The sequence below is a fragment of the Hemitrygon akajei genome, chromosome 13 (assembly GCF_048418815.1).
Source record: "Hemitrygon akajei chromosome 13, sHemAka1.3, whole genome shotgun sequence".
Taxonomy (NCBI): Eukaryota; Metazoa; Chordata; class Chondrichthyes; order Myliobatiformes; family Dasyatidae; genus Hemitrygon; species Hemitrygon akajei.
This window is the reverse complement of record NC_133136.1, coordinates 32630922-32646613: the sequence shown is the minus strand read 5'-3', so window position 1 is coordinate 32646613 and position 15692 is coordinate 32630922. Positions and strand designations below refer to the sequence as shown.

At 38.0% G+C, this 15692-nt stretch overlaps 1 protein-coding gene across 5 annotated transcripts in view; it reads right to left on the bottom strand.

Annotated features, from left to right (window-relative positions):
- LOC140737748 (protein unc-13 homolog B-like) overlaps window positions 1-15692 on the bottom strand; it is a 464929-nt gene that overhangs the window by 53975 nt on the left and 395262 nt on the right. For all 5 annotated transcript variants that reach the window (XM_073064362.1, XM_073064363.1, XM_073064365.1 and 2 more), the window contains 5 exons: window positions 9413-9539; window positions 9118-9214; window positions 6143-6286; window positions 5404-5481; window positions 240-317 (listed from right to left, as the gene is read on the bottom strand). In XM_073064362.1, the coding sequence (XP_072920463.1) occupies window positions 240-317; window positions 5404-5481; window positions 6143-6286; window positions 9118-9214; window positions 9413-9539 (524 nt within the window). The remainder of the gene's footprint in view (window positions 1-239; window positions 318-5403; window positions 5482-6142; window positions 6287-9117; window positions 9215-9412; window positions 9540-15692) is intronic.

Sequence of the window (15692 nt, the reverse complement as noted above, 5' to 3'; positions counted from 1 at the left end):
TACAGTGTTAGAAAGTTGCAAAAACAAAGCCTATTAAACAGCTCAGCAGCATTTTTGCATTAACAACATAACAGTTTCCCAGCCAATGAAGCTTGTGCTTCTAATTGTGAAGATCCTTGAAACTATGCTATGGGATTCTGAGAAACAAGCATACCTTCTTAAAGTGAACCCTCAAATTATTTGTAAGACTGTTGCTGTCTGAACCTGCAAATACAGTCTCTTCAGATTCAGCCTCTTACCTCTTTTCCACCCATGGCTTCAAACATCTTTTCCAGCTGAACTCTGAGCTGTTGTACATTGTTCATTAGAATGCAAGGCTGTTGGCAAAAAAAAGGAGATACGTTCAATTGCATCTGACTCTTTCTTTAAAGTAGTATCAAAGCTACATTCAATTTTATGCAATAACACATAATCTGGCTACATTTAGCATCAGTTCTTAAAAGCAAAAAAAAGTTCAGTTTTGGATATCTTTCTCTCAGAATAAGCAATTAGTTCTCTTTAATTCTGTTCAGTAAAACAGAAAGCTAAGAATAACGTTGAAGTATATTTTTTCTCTGATAACAAATGTAAATTCAGTATATTTATTCTGACAACACTAGAATCATTACTACAAGACTCACTGAATCATTACGACATAGATGTCAATTTGGGCCAACATGTTCATGCTGGCACCCTTTGGAGTGATCCAGGATCTAGTCAGTATCAATCTGCTGCTCTTTTTTTCATATATCGCATTGCAAGTTATTTCCACTACCCTTAATACCAGGGTATTCCAACTTTTAACATGAATGTTTTTCTCTTGTACCCCTGTATGTTTCTGTCAATATTTCAAAGCTGTGTCCCAGATCTTTGAACCATCTGCTACTGGAAACTATTTCTCTCCGGTTATCTATCTAAACCTTGAATTACTCATGAACATATCAATCAATTTTCTTTGCTCCAGGACCCCAGCTGACCTTAGTAAATCATTTCTATCTCTCTAGGGTGTTCATATCCTTCATAAATTATGGTAACCAAAAATAAGTGTAATACTCTTATGTATATATTAAAAGTTCATCATAATCTCCATGCTCTTGTACTCCAAGCAAAAAGCCCAGGATACATTATGTTTTACCATCTGCTCTCTCAACTTATCCTCCCACTTTCCAAAGATTTATGCACAAATACATCCTGGCTCCTCTATTCCTGCACACATGTTAGAACTGTGCCATTTTAGTTCATCCTATCTCTCCTCTTGAGAAACATATTAATCACACATTTCTTTATTAATCTGCCAGCCTAAGTCTTCTATCAGTCTGCAGCAAACCTTTTCACTGTTTACTACATTTCCACGTTTTGAATCAGAAAGTGACATTTTATGTCGCGTGTTCACATTTGATTTAGCAAAGTATACTTAAAAATGCAGTAATCTAAGCACTGGCCTCTTGTGAGCCTACCACCTAATTCTCCAGTCTGAAAAACAACTGTTTACCTCAGCTTTGGCATTAAGCCTGTCTTTTCCATGCTCCCAGTGACCTTTCCATTACTGGGGAATTAATTTTACTGAAATTGGTCTAAATTGAATAGATGTGGTACAAAAACAATAACCCCTCTTGTTAAACATCCCAACATGATTCACTGGTATTTTGTCAAACAAAATATAACACCAAGCCACCACTTGATATGAGAACACTCACAAAGTTTGTGATAAAAGAGAATGATATTGAGATACATCAAAGAGAGAAAGAAAGGGGACAATATTAGTTTCAATATAATTATGGAGAAGGATAGGACTGGACCCAGGGTTGAGATTTTTGATTGGAGAAAGGCTAACTTTGAGGAGATGCGAAAGGATTTAGGAGGAGTGGATTGGGACAATTTGTTTTATGGGAAGGATGTAATAGAGAAATGGAGGTCATTTAAAGGTGAAATTTTGAGGGTACAGAATCTTTATGTTCCTGTTATGTTGAAAGGAAAGGTAAAAAGTTTGAGAGAGCCATGCTTTTTAAGGGATATTGGAAACTTGGTTCGGAAAAAGAGAGAGATCTACAATAAATATAGGCAGCATGCAGTAAATGAGGTGCTCGAGGAATATAAAGAATGTAAAAAGAATCTTAAGAAAGAAATTAGAAAAGCTAAAAGAAGATATGAGGTTGCTTTGGCAAGTAAGCTGAAAATAAATCTGAAGGGTTTCTACAGTTATATTAATAGCAAAAGGATAGTGAGGGATAAAATTGGTCCCTTAGAGAATCAGAGTGGACAGCTATGTGTGCAGCCAAAAGAGATGGGGGAGATTTAGAACAATTTCTTTTCTTCGGTATTCACTAAGGAGAAGGATATTGAATTGTGTAAGGTATGGGAAACAAGTAGGGTTGTTATGGAAACTATGATGATTAAAGAAGAGGAAATACAGGCGCTTTTAAAGAATATAAAGTGGATAAATCTCCAGGTCCTGACAGGATATTCCCTAGGACCTTGAGGGAAGTTAGTGTAGAAATAGCAGGGGCTCTGACTGAAATATTTCAAATGTCATTAGAAATGGGGATGGTGCTGGAGGATTGGCAGATTGCTCATGAGGTTCCATTGTTTAAAAAGGGTTCTTTTTAAAAGCTGAGCAAAGGGCGCTGAGTAGGCTACGGTCAATTATGGAAAACCCTGAACATCCTCTACATAGCACCATCCAGAGACAGAGAAGCAGTTTCAGCGACAGGTTACTGTCGATGCAATGCTCCTCAGACAGGATGAAGAGGTCAATACTCCCCAATGCCATTAGGCTTTACAATTCAACTGCCAGGACTTAAGAACTTTTTTTTTAAAGCTATTATTAATGCTTTTGAGTTAGTGATTTAGATGCATATCATATTATTACTGAGTTAAGTATTGTATGTAATGAGTTTTTGCTACAACAAGTGTATGGGACATTGGAAAAAATGTTGAATTTCCCCATGGGGATGAATAAAGTATCTATCTATCTATCTAAGAGTAAACCTAGCAATTATTGGCCTGTAAGTTTGATGTCAGCGGTTGGTAAATTAATGGAAAGTATTCTTAGAGATGGTATATATAATTAACTGGATAGACAGGGTCTGATTAGGAATAGTCAACATGGATTTGTGCGTGGAAGGTCATGTTCGACAAATATTGAATTTTTTGAAGAGGTTAGTAAGAAAGCTGATGAGGGTAAAGCAGTGGATGTTGTCTATATGGACTTCAGTAAGGCCTTTGACAAGGTTCCACACAGAGGGTTAGTTAGGAAGGTTCAATCGTTAGATATTAATATTGAAGTAGTAAAATGGATTCAACAGTGGCTGGATGGGAGATGCCAGAGAATAGGGGTGGGTAACTGTTTGTCAGGTTGGAGGCCAGTGACTAGTGGTGTGCCTCAGGGATCTATACTGGGTCCAATGTTGTTTGTCATATACATTAATGATCTGGATGATGAGGTGGTAAATTGGATTAGTAAGTATGCAGATTATACTAAGATAGGTGGCATTGTGGATAATGAAGTAGGTTTTCAAAGCTTGCAGAGAGATTTAGGCCAGTTAGAAGAGTGGGATGAAAGATGGCAGATGGAGTTTAATGCTGATAAGTGTGAGGTGCTACATTTTGGTAGAACTAATCAAAATAAGACTTACATGGTAAATGGTAGGGCATTGAGGAATGCAGTAGAACAGAGTGATCTAGGAATAATGGTGCATAGTTCCCTGAAGATGGAATCTAATGTGGACAGGGTGGTGAAGAAAGCTTTTGGTATGCTGGCCTTTATAAATCAGAGCATTGAGTATAAGAGTTGGGATGTAATGTTAAAATTGTAAAAGGCATTGGTGAGGCCAAATTTGGAGTATTGTGTACAGTTCAGGTCACCAATTTATAGGAAAGATGTCAACAAAATAGAGAGAGTGCAGAGGAGATTTACTAAAATGTTACCTGGGTTTCACCACCTAAGTTACAGAGAAAGGTTAAACAAGTTAGGTCTTTATTCTTTGGAGCGTAGAAGGTTGAGGGGGGACTTGTAGAGGTATTTAAAATTATGAGGGGGATAGATAGAGTTGACGTGGACAGGTTTTTCCATTGAGAGTAGGGGAGATTTAAACAAGAGGACATGAATTGAGAGTTAAGGAGCAGAAGTTTAGGGGTAACACAAGGGATAAATTCTTTACTCAGAGAGTGATAGCTGTGTGGAATGAGCTTCCAGTAGAAGTGGTAGAGGCAGGTTTGATATTGTCATTTTAAAAAAACTGGATAGGTATATGGACAGGTAAGGAATGGAGGGTTATGGGCTGAGTGCAGGTCAGTGGGACTAGGTGAGAGTAAGCGTTCGGCACGGACTAGAAGGGCCGAGATGGCCTGTTTCTGTGCTGTAATTGTTATATGGTTATATGACAAACTCTAGTATGTACAGCACAGAAACTAAAGGCATGGCCAGTGGTGGAGCAATGAATTTTAGGATGATCAAGAGGCGAGAACTGGAAGATGCAGAGATTTTGGACATTTGTGGAAATGGAAATAGGCAAGAGTACAAAGGTATCTGAAAACAAGGAGTCAGAATTTTACAATACAGGTGATGCTTAAACAGAAGACAATATGGGTGAGGAAGATCAAGGCTATTAATCCACAAACTGCAATACTTTGAATGACCTCAAGTATAGAGGTATTAAAGGCAGAGAGGAGAGTTTCAGAAGATGAATTGTACTGGAATGGAATCTGGTGATGTTACACAACTGGTACAGATACGTGGCCTGGAACTCACCCTGGAGTCAAGCTGTGATAAAGGGAAGGAGGAGTCAGTAAAGTGCCACAAAATTCAGTAATGGAATAATTTTATTTCCCACTATTTCTTTAAAATCTGAAGTTGATTTATAAAAATGCAGGGATCTGAGAAAATGTGACCAACTAGAATGAATTCATAGGAATTTGCTGCACAAAAAGCCATTCAGCCCATTGTGCCCAATTTTCTGGGAGGTACCTAGCCTAATAAAGCTGTGGCTGAAATGCCATTGGACACACTCACCTTTAAAAATTAAATGTACATTGTAGTATGATGTACTGTTCTACACATTGCCAATAATTGAAAAATTACTAACTTCAACAAAATATGTTCTGTTCATAGCTCTTTATCTGTTATATAGCTTTTAAGCAACAACAGTGAAGAGCCTACAGATAATTTTTCAATAATATTTAGTTAATTTGGCACAAAAATCATACACTTGAAATACATGAAAGTGCAGCTGTGGATAAATTATTATAAAATCCTATCTTCAAAATAAGTTGTAAATATAAAGTTAATTATAACAAACTCTGTAAAAACTGAATGTTCATATGTTTAAGAGACATTTAACAATAAAAGACTTGTGGAGTTGCTGCTGCAAGTGTTAAATCTGAAACTATACATAGTAAGTATTTAAGTGAAGAAAATATGTTTACCAATGTTTCCTTGGAACAGTACGACTTAAAGTTCTTTAGAAGAATATCCGCATACTGTAGTAAAACTTTGCTAATGGTCTGTTAGAGAGAGAAAACACACGTTTGCGGCTGTTGATAACATTTACTTAAAAAGAAAAACACTGCAGCCAGTTGAGTCTTGATTTTAATCAAAGTGCTTTGTTCTTCTTGCTACTAGGTTGGCCTGATAAGGATACCATAATGGTTCCACAGCTTAAAATTGCAAATGGCCTCAATGATATGCTTAAAATATGTTTGGAAATAGCCACTCTGTCCTCTGGGTTGGTGCCCTCATTCTGTTCAAAACACATGGGAAAGTGGTGGGTCAGGACAACAAGTTGTTATATATTCTGTTTTACTGATTCCCCAACTTATTTCAGCTGTGGGAAGGGAACCAATCTGAACTTCACTCAGAGAAGCAGGGAACCAATTGCATACCAGCAAATAGACTGTCTTATTATATGCAAACCACATTAGAGCAAACTGAACAATATTTTTAAAATTTAAATGCTATTGATTAAAAGACACTCAATTTGCATAAGCTCCAAGACAGAAAATGTGATGAGCTCTTGCACTAAAAATTCTAAGAAACCTTGAAATAATCACGATAATGCACTGTAATAAATTGGATGTACAACAGATTTTTCCACAGTATTTTTGTGTGTAGTCCAATAAAATAAAGCAATAAATGCAAAGAATGCATTGAAAATAATGTTCATACCTTTGCAAACCTTCTCATGTAATGAGCAACAATCACTGGATCGGGACACTCGAGTTTCTTAATAATCTCAAAGCTCTGATTTAATTGTGTGAAAACATCCACCACCGAGCAAGAGAATAAAGCATGTTCAGATGTTTGCTGGAACTGACATTCAAAAGATAAATTCAGTTAAAAATTCAGTTAGAACATACAAAACTGATACAGTAAGAGAATTCAAGTACTGAGAATAGAAGCCATGTTCTTGTAAACACAAAAAAATGACAATACTTGCTAAGAATGCTTGATATTTCATTGTTCAGAACATCAAAACAGGCTTCCTTTCTCTACAATTCAAAGTTAATTCTTAATAATGGTGTCACTGATAACTTTCAGATTTACTCAACAGCCCTGGAACAAATTCTGGTCCTTTATTTGCAGGAGTTGCAATTTCAAATTCAATTGTATGATTGTCACAGGAATATTATTCCTGAAATATTTAGCAAGAATAGCCTTTTTTTCACAATTTGCTGAATCCTTAGACAAAGAGAAATCTTTAATTAAATTCTTCATTTGACTCAATAGATTAATGACAGTGTTTATATAGTTCATAAAAAATGGCCTCCCACAGTAATCTATCAACATGTCCTGTTAATCTGTTCTCCGTTGACATTTTAAAACTGCATCCATGCAGTTTACATAGTCAGTTCTACATTTCCATTCCCAAAACAAGAAAGATCACTTCAATTTATAATAACAGAATTCAAAGTTCAAAGTAAATTTATTATCAAAGTACCTATGTGTCACTATATGCTACTCTGAGATTCATCTTCTTGTTGACACTTACAGTAGAACAAAAAAATACAACAGGATCAATGAAAAGCTGCACACAGACCAAGACTGAGAACCAATGTGCAAAAGACAAACAATGCAAACAAACAAATAAATAACTGGGAACAGGAGTTGTGGAGTGTTTGAAAGTGAGACACTAGGTTGTAGAATCAGTTCAGTGTGAGCTGAATGGTCATCATACTGGTTTAGAACCCTGATGATCGAAGGGTAGTAAATGTTCCTGAACCTGGTGTGTGGGACCTAAGGCTCACACTACCAGGCTGTGATTCAATTCATTACTAGCAACACACACAAAATATCCGAGGAAGTCAGCAAGTCAGGCAGCATCTATGGAGGGGAGTAAACAGTCGAAATTTCAGTCCAAGACCCTGATGAAACGTCGACTGCTTATTTGCCTCCATAGATGCAGTCTGATTTGCTGAGTTCCTCCTGCATTTTATGGGTGTGCTCAAGATTTGCAGCATCTACAGAATTTTTTGTGTCAATTTATTAAGAGCTTTTATTTGTAATTCCTATTTTAAGACTCACCTTCAATTGGATTTAAGGCAAAATTAAAGAAACTAGTTGTGGGGAATGAATTCCTAAAAAAGGATCAATCTGTGTGGTAGGAACTGCCAAATAAGGAATTCTAATAGACCATGAGACATTGCAGTAGAATTAGGCCATTCAGCCCATCAAGTCTGCTCCACCATTCCATCATGGCTAATTTATTATTCCTCTCAACCCCATTCTACTCTCTTCTCTCCATAACCTTTGAAGCCCTGATCAATCAAGAACCTATCAATCTCTGCCTTAAATATACCCAATGACTTGGTCAGCAGAGCATCTGTGGCAGTGAATTCTACAGGTTCACCACCCTCTGGTTAAAGAAATTTTCCTCATCTCTGTTCTAAATAGATCTCCCTATATTCTGAGGCTGTGCCCTCTGGTCCTAGACTCACTCACTATAGAATTATCCTCTCCACAATCACTCTATCTAGGGCACAAACAGAAGCTACTATAAAAAAAACCATCTTGTAGGCATTCTACAAATTGCTTCTCTTGGGATCCAGCACCAATCTACCTGTATATTGAAATCCCCCATGACTATTGCTGCCTTTTTACATGTATTTTCTAGCTCCCATTGTAATTTGTAGCCTAGGCTTGTATATAACTTCCATCAGGTCTTTTTACCCTGATGGCCACAGGGGTACTTTGCACTGGCTGCCTATTCCCTTTCCCTCTCCTGACAGTCACCTAGGTACCTGCCTCCTGCAACTTAGGAGTGACTACCTCCCTGTAGCTCCTATCACCTCCTCAGTTCCCCACATAAGCCAAAGGTCATCCAGCTGCAACTCCAGTTTCTTAACATGGGAGACTGAAGGTCTCCCAAAGTTCCCACATTTCACACAAGGAACATTCAACTAACTCTGGACCCATTCTCAGTGCACCAGGTATGTACTAGCAGAAAACAAAATTACTAGAAACTTACTTAGAACCTCTGCCAGTGCTTGCCCAAGTTTGTTGAGCCACACTACTCTAATACTTTCTACTCACACAATGGCCACAACTTCAAGTTTGTACGTTAAGCTTTTAACTTAACTTGATGTTTAGGATTCAGAAAACTTCATTTGCAGTTAAAGCCAAATTAGGAAGAACGATATAGTCAGAATGGTAACCCAAAAATTACAAAATCATTTTTGCAGATTTACAGTAAGGGTAAACCTAATTTTACTAATTACAAATAATTTACGTTCTTTATAAATGGCATTGAATTGCTGTAGGATAAATTTCAGAACCTATGTACTTTCAGAGACTTTGCATTCTACTAATATGGAGCAACTTAGTCAAAAGACCATTGAAAATATAGTCAAATAGGTTAAATATAAGTCAGACCAAAGAATGAAACATCGCAGTAATACTCTTACTGAAACTGACTGAAAATATTATGCCTTGTTCCAATTGTCAAAATGTTCAAACTTTGAAGATGCTGCAGCAAAAATGTTTAACATAAATCATTATTCTCTAAGTTTCAATTACACTGTTCTCTCTGTTTTTTATAAGCCAGCCAACCTTCAGTATACAACAACATGCTGTAATCTACACCATGGAGATTTTATTATTCATGGTCTAAATGTCTCAACAAGGTAGAGTATCTGAATACATACCCCATCCTTTTTATCTCTCTCAAGAGCTCCATGTAGAAATTCTAGAGAGACTTCCTCATTTTCATCCAACCACTGCATTACAAATTGTTCAAACCACCTATGTAAGAACAAATATATTCAAGATTCAAATAAGCTTCTAATGAACATGTAAATGATTCAGACATTTTGAAATGATGCATTTTAAAATATGGAGCACATATGCATTTGAATTATGTTCTAACATATTTAAATAAACTCAACAGTAAAGCATTTCAAGCCTTGCAGCACAGCAGTTTTAATGGTTCAGCATACTTACGCTGGATATTCAGGTATCGTCCCTTTGATTGCTGGAAGATCTCGGACATATTCATTGTACAGCCATTTCACTTTGAAGTGTAAATTCATGTAGTCTGCACTTTTACAGAGTCTGTGCTTCTCATGTTCTGAAGAATCAAAACATTACACTAATTAATGGTAAAATGTTAATTCTTGCTACTTCTTTTTCCATTGGCGATGCCTGACCTGCTAACTGTTTACAGCATTTTCTGTTTTTATCCAAGAGTAACTTAGATGAACATTCAATTTGCTCCCTCTTTACATACACAAAATTAAAGGTATAGTCTGTCGTCCAGGATTCAAATACATAACACAAGTTATCTTTACTTTTGTACTCAAACTTTTTGCAATGAAGGACAACATAACACTTATTTTCCTATTCTGAACATCAAATCATTCAAACATTGATCATATTAAAAATATTCACATTCTTATTTGTTCAACCTAAACAGATGACCTTATTTTCCTAGGTCTTTCTTATTTAGCTTGCTCATCTATATCTCTCTGAGCCTCTAAACATCCTCCACTTACGCCACAGTGGTACTGGGATTTGTATCATCAGCAAACTTGGGTACATTATATTTAGACCAATTCACTGATATGGATGCTTGATATAAAAACTCAACTGGACTATTCACATAAATGCTATGGTTACCAGAGAAGGCCAAAGGCATGGTACCCTGCAGTGAGTGATGCATCTGTTGACATCCAACACACAATTCAGAGGTGAATTGCTCAACACAGGATACGCTGCAGCTGCTGAATCTGTGCAGCTCCAAAAACAATCTAAAATCTCAGTTTCATTCAGGACAAAGCAGCCCACATTGATCCATGGAACGTGGTAAGAGGCCATTTGCACCACCATCTCATTGTTAACCATCAAATGCACATTAATATTCAAATTACTGTGCTCAGTTCTGGTCAACTCACTACAAGAAGGATGTGGAAACTATAGAAAGGGTGCAGAGAAGATTTACAAGGATGTTGCCTGGATTGCGGAGTATGCCTTATGAAAAGAGGTTGAGTGAACTCGGCCTTTTCTCCTTGGAGTGACGGAGGATGAGAGGTAGCCTGATAGAGGTGTATAAGACGATGAGAGGCATTGATCGTGTGGATAGTCAGAGGCTTTTTCCAAGGGCTGAAATGGTTGCCACAAGAGGACACAGGTTTAAGGTGCTGGGGAGTAGGTACAGTGGAGATGACAGGGGTAAGTTTTTTAATATTAATACCAATTCCATTCCTTTAGTTCAAAGTAAATTTTATTATCAAAGTACACCATACACAACCCTGATATTCATTTTCCTGTGGACATACTCAGCCAATCTATAGAATAGTAACTATAAATAGGATCAATGAAAGGTCAACCAGAGTGCATAAGACAACAAACTGTGCAAATGCAAATATAAATACAAAGTGATAGATAATGAAGACATCAGTTGAAGAGTCCCTGAAAGTGAGATCAATGATTGCGGGAACATTTCAGTGATGGGGTAAGTGAAGTTGAGTGTAGTTATCCCCTTCTATTGAAGGGCCTGATGGTTGTGGGGTAGTTACTGTTTTTAAACCTGGTGGTGTGAGTCCTGTGGCTCTCGTACTTTTGACCTGCTGGTAGCAGCCAGAAGAGAGCATGACCTGGGTGGTGGAGTTCCTGATGATAGATGCTGTTTTCCTACAAAAGTAGATGTGCTCAGTGATTGGGAGGGCTTTATGTGTGATGTACTGGGCTGAATCCACTACTTTTTGCAGGATTTTCTGTTCAAAAGCATTGTTGGCTCCACACCAGGCTGGGAAGCAGCAATATACTCTCCGCTACACATCTGTAGCAGCTTGACATGCCGAATCTCCACAAACTCCTAAGGAAGGACAGGCACTGCTGTGCACTCTTCACAATTGCATTTACATGCTGGACCCAGGACAGATCCAGTGAAATAGTAACACCCAGGAATTTAAAGCTACTAATCCTTTCATTCTCTGATCCTCCGATGAGGATTGACTCATGGACCTCTGGTTTCCCTCTCCTAAAATCTATAATCAGTTCCTTGGTTTCCACATTCCACCGCATATCAGCACATTTTTGAGCAATTCACTGTGGTGAATCCTTGGACCAAATTCCCTATTGCTTTCAATTGTACACGGTGAAATACCAGCAATTACAGGGATAAATTATGCTAATTCCTCTGCTAAATCTGTGCTGGTATCACTGTTGCTCACCTGAAATCATGAGCCTGTCTTTCATAGAACCTCCTTAAAACTCTGGACAATCATTGTAGAAGAATAATATTTAAACGTTCTTTGTTGAAGAGCCATAATTATTAATATATACCTGATCTAATGAAAGAAAATCTATAAGCAGATATAGATTTAGATGACGGAAAAGATTTTGCGGATGATATGAAGATTGGTGGAAGGGCAGTTAGTGTTCAGGAAGCAGGTAGTCTGCAGAAGGACTTAGACAGATTAGGAGAATGGGCAAGAAAGTGGCAAATGAATTTCAGTGTTGGAAAATGCTTGGTCATGCACTTGGTAGTAGAAATAAAAGTGCAGACCATTTTCTAAATGGGGAGAAAACCCAAAAATCTGAGATGCAAAGGGACTTGGGAATCATTGTGCAGAACACACTAAATGTTAACTTGCAGGTAGAGTTGGTGGTGATAAAGGCAAATGCAATGTTAGAATCCTTTCAAGAGGTCTAGAATACAAGAGCAGGGATGTGATGCTGAGGCTTTGAAAGGCACTGGTGAGGCCTCACTTTGAGTACTGTGAACAGTTTTGGGCTCCTCATCTAAGAAAAGATTTGCTGGCATTGGAGAGGATCCAGAGGCGGTTCACAAGGATGATTCCAGGAATGAAAGGGTTATCATACAAGGTACGCTTAACATCTCTGGGTTTGTACTTACTGAAGTTTAGAACAATAAAGGGGATCTTATTGAAACCTTTCAAAAGTTAAAAGACTTAGAGTAGATGTGGAAAGGATGCTTCTCATGGTGGGAGAATCTAGGACAAGAGGACACAGTTTCAGGATAGAGGGGCACCCATTTAAAACAGAGATGCAGAGAAATTTCTTTAGCTAGAGGGTGGTGAGTTTGTGGAATTTAATACCATAGGCAGTTGTGGAGGCCAGATCATTGTGTGTATTTAAGGCAGAAATTGATAGGTTCTTAATTGGACATGACATCAAAAGGTTACAGGGAGAAGCCGGGGAATGGGGTTGAGGATGGGGAGGAAAGCATCAGCCAGGATTGAATGGCACAGCAGACTCAATGGGCCAAATGGCCCAATTTTGCTCCTATATCTGATGGTCTTAAAACAATTTATCTTGTTAAACTAATATATTTAAAAATACTAATACGTGTAAATATATATGTATAGATATATTTATTCAGATTTAAGTATATAGAAAAGAAAACGTACAAATTACTTTATTAAGAAAGGAAGGGGCATTACAGAATCAGGCTAAAATAGCATTCATTAACAACACTGAGAGTACTGGATGAATGCACAGAATTTGTTGAAATATTTACCAGTGCCAACAAGTAAGAGGTAGCACCAAGACTGAGACCATCTGTCACTGTCATATCCCGCTTCCCTCTGCTCAGCAAGCGCAATCTGCCCCAAGGCTTTGCTCTAACTTGGAATTTACAACTCTGTAATTCAGCTGCATGATGTCTGTGTTTTAAGAGCTTTGAAATTGATTTGTGGGTAAAGAATACATGAGTAATGTCACATTTAATGTCCAGCTGTTGGCTCTTCTCTCAACATGGATACCCATTAGAAAATAGGCTTTAAAAATAGGGAAATGAACTGCATCGGCAATACTTAAATGATTATCAATCTTTTGTTGGTTTGTTAGGCAGTGATCTGCCGCTCAGCATCCTCATCCCATAGGAAAGAAAAATGCAGAACCCAGCTATTGAGGTAAATATGCATGAGTATTGAGCTCCAATTCCATATTATGAGCACCTTTGTACTTGCCACGCTGTGTCTCCACAGGAGAACACAAAAGCCATTCGTGACTTTGCAGAAGAGCCTGACAGAGGGCAGAAGGGCCAATCGCACAAGTGCAATCTGAGAACTACACACCTCCATTAAAAGTACAAGGGGCAATGCATAAGAAGCGACAGAGATTATCCTTCCTTTAAGGTGAGGGTCGTTTGTTACTCTGATTTCCTAGGCCCCTGAGCATCCTGGACAGTGGTAGCTGAAGCACATCAGCTTGCATTTTCCCCTTTGCTGCCATGAACAGTCTCTGCGCAGAAAGCAGTGTCAGTAGTGACCTTTCTCGGATGGCACTTTCCGAAAGGTTCAGGAAATTAAGAATTGCAATTAGATGGCACTTTCGGTAGCACACGAGCCTAGAGTTCTTCCTACATTGCAAAGCCACATGTTCCCCGAATATAGTTGCTGGATGATCTCAAAGAAAAGTGCTAGAAAATTGTTTCAAGAAGCTGATACCATACTTTCATTCTTGAGTCTCTGTAGCAGATAATTTTTGAAACAACCTATGAGAGACAAGGCCCATATCTCTATCTTTGGCAACTTGCTCTAGTCTGAGTTCCTAGTTGTAGTGGAGAGAACAATCACAATCAGAGGCATATCGGCAATGAGGAATCTATTAAGATTGTCAAGGTGAGGAAGACAAGCACGTGTGCGGCTCTGTAAGCATGAAACATCATTTAGGAACAGTCAAACAATGTGCTGTTATACAGTGTCTGATCACAGCTGACTCTAAAGAAAAATAGCACAGCTAATTTCAGTGACTTCTCAGCTGACTAAACAGATCCATGAGCTTCAAAGTCAACTTACTATTCTACAAGATTCAAAACAGCAGAAGGTAAAGGCAAGCTCTAAGACAGCAAGTGATAAGCCACTAAAAAGAAAGGCAGACACAAAAGGTAAACAAGAGTCCACAACAACCATTAACAAACAGCCAAGTGCAAAACTGAAATCTTGGTACTGTTTTAAACATGATGAAGATGGGTGCATAGCCAGCTCTTGCTCCTATGAACCCAATCCTGCATTAGTAGCAGAAAAGATAAGACAGCTTGAAAAGAGACAGAGTGAGTGGGAATCATGTCATGGTACTCCCAAGCCTCGTTCTAAACTAGAAGCAAGTTTCTGTTGTTGGGCAAATGGGAACTGATGTTGACAAAGCATGTACCAAAAGCTTCCAGATCTTGCCCAGGAAGACAAAGTCCCAGAAAGAGTGGGAACACATCTTGAAGTTTACTGAAAGTCATCCTTTATTGACAATAGTTCTGTCCCTTTTCCAAGGTCTGAGTTCAGCTATTGCAGTCTCTTCCAGATTTCACACATGTTGAACACCCCAAACCCACTACACTGCAACCTGTAGCCATACACAAAGGGACTTGCATAAATTCAAAAGGGAAGGGGGTAACCCAGGTTAATTAAATGCAAAGATGTAATGTTAAAAAGCTGCACCTGTGGAGGGATGAAACAGAATATAAAAAAAAGAGAACTTCAAAAACAAGCTATGCAAGAACAAGGCATGGCTGATGTAGGCATGGACAAGTGAGAGGAACACAGCAAACTATTAGAAACTAAACACATAAACTGTTAAAGCGAGAGATACTCACTACTCACTAATTCCATTAGTAGTGAGCATCTCTACCCTACTTACTTAAAAACCTCAGGGTGAAAGCCCTGGGAGAGAGACAATACCAATAAAAGTTTGATTGAAGTTACAGCTATAACAAGCAGCAGCTATAACGAGACAATATCAGCAGAGACAAGTGTCCAAGATCTCTACTGTGTAACCGGGAATTAGTTCTTTTAAATTATAACAAGGGATTTGGTCAGTATTTTTTGTGCAAGTATTGTGAATAGACTTCATGTGGATGATCAACTATTTCATCCAAAGAACCAAGAAACAAGAGGGCGAGCCACACAAGATCAAACAACCAGCGCTGGAACGAAATGTGTAATGATGCAGAGGATTTAATACAGTTGGATGTACGAGTTCATTTTCATTCGAAGTATCTGAATTTGATTTTCTGCAAGAACTGATTATTTTTGTAAAGGCTGAGATAAGTTACTGAACAAGATTTACTTGGGTTAAAAGTTGTGATGTTGGAGAATTGTCATGAAAGGAGTTTAACTGTACACACACATATATATAATTTTTGAATTTGAATTTGTAGAGCTACTGAATGGAACTGCAACTGAAGTTAACCATAATAGTTGAGAATAGGATTTCAGTTAGTTTTCTAACTAACTAGGGATAAATAAAAAGGCAAATATTA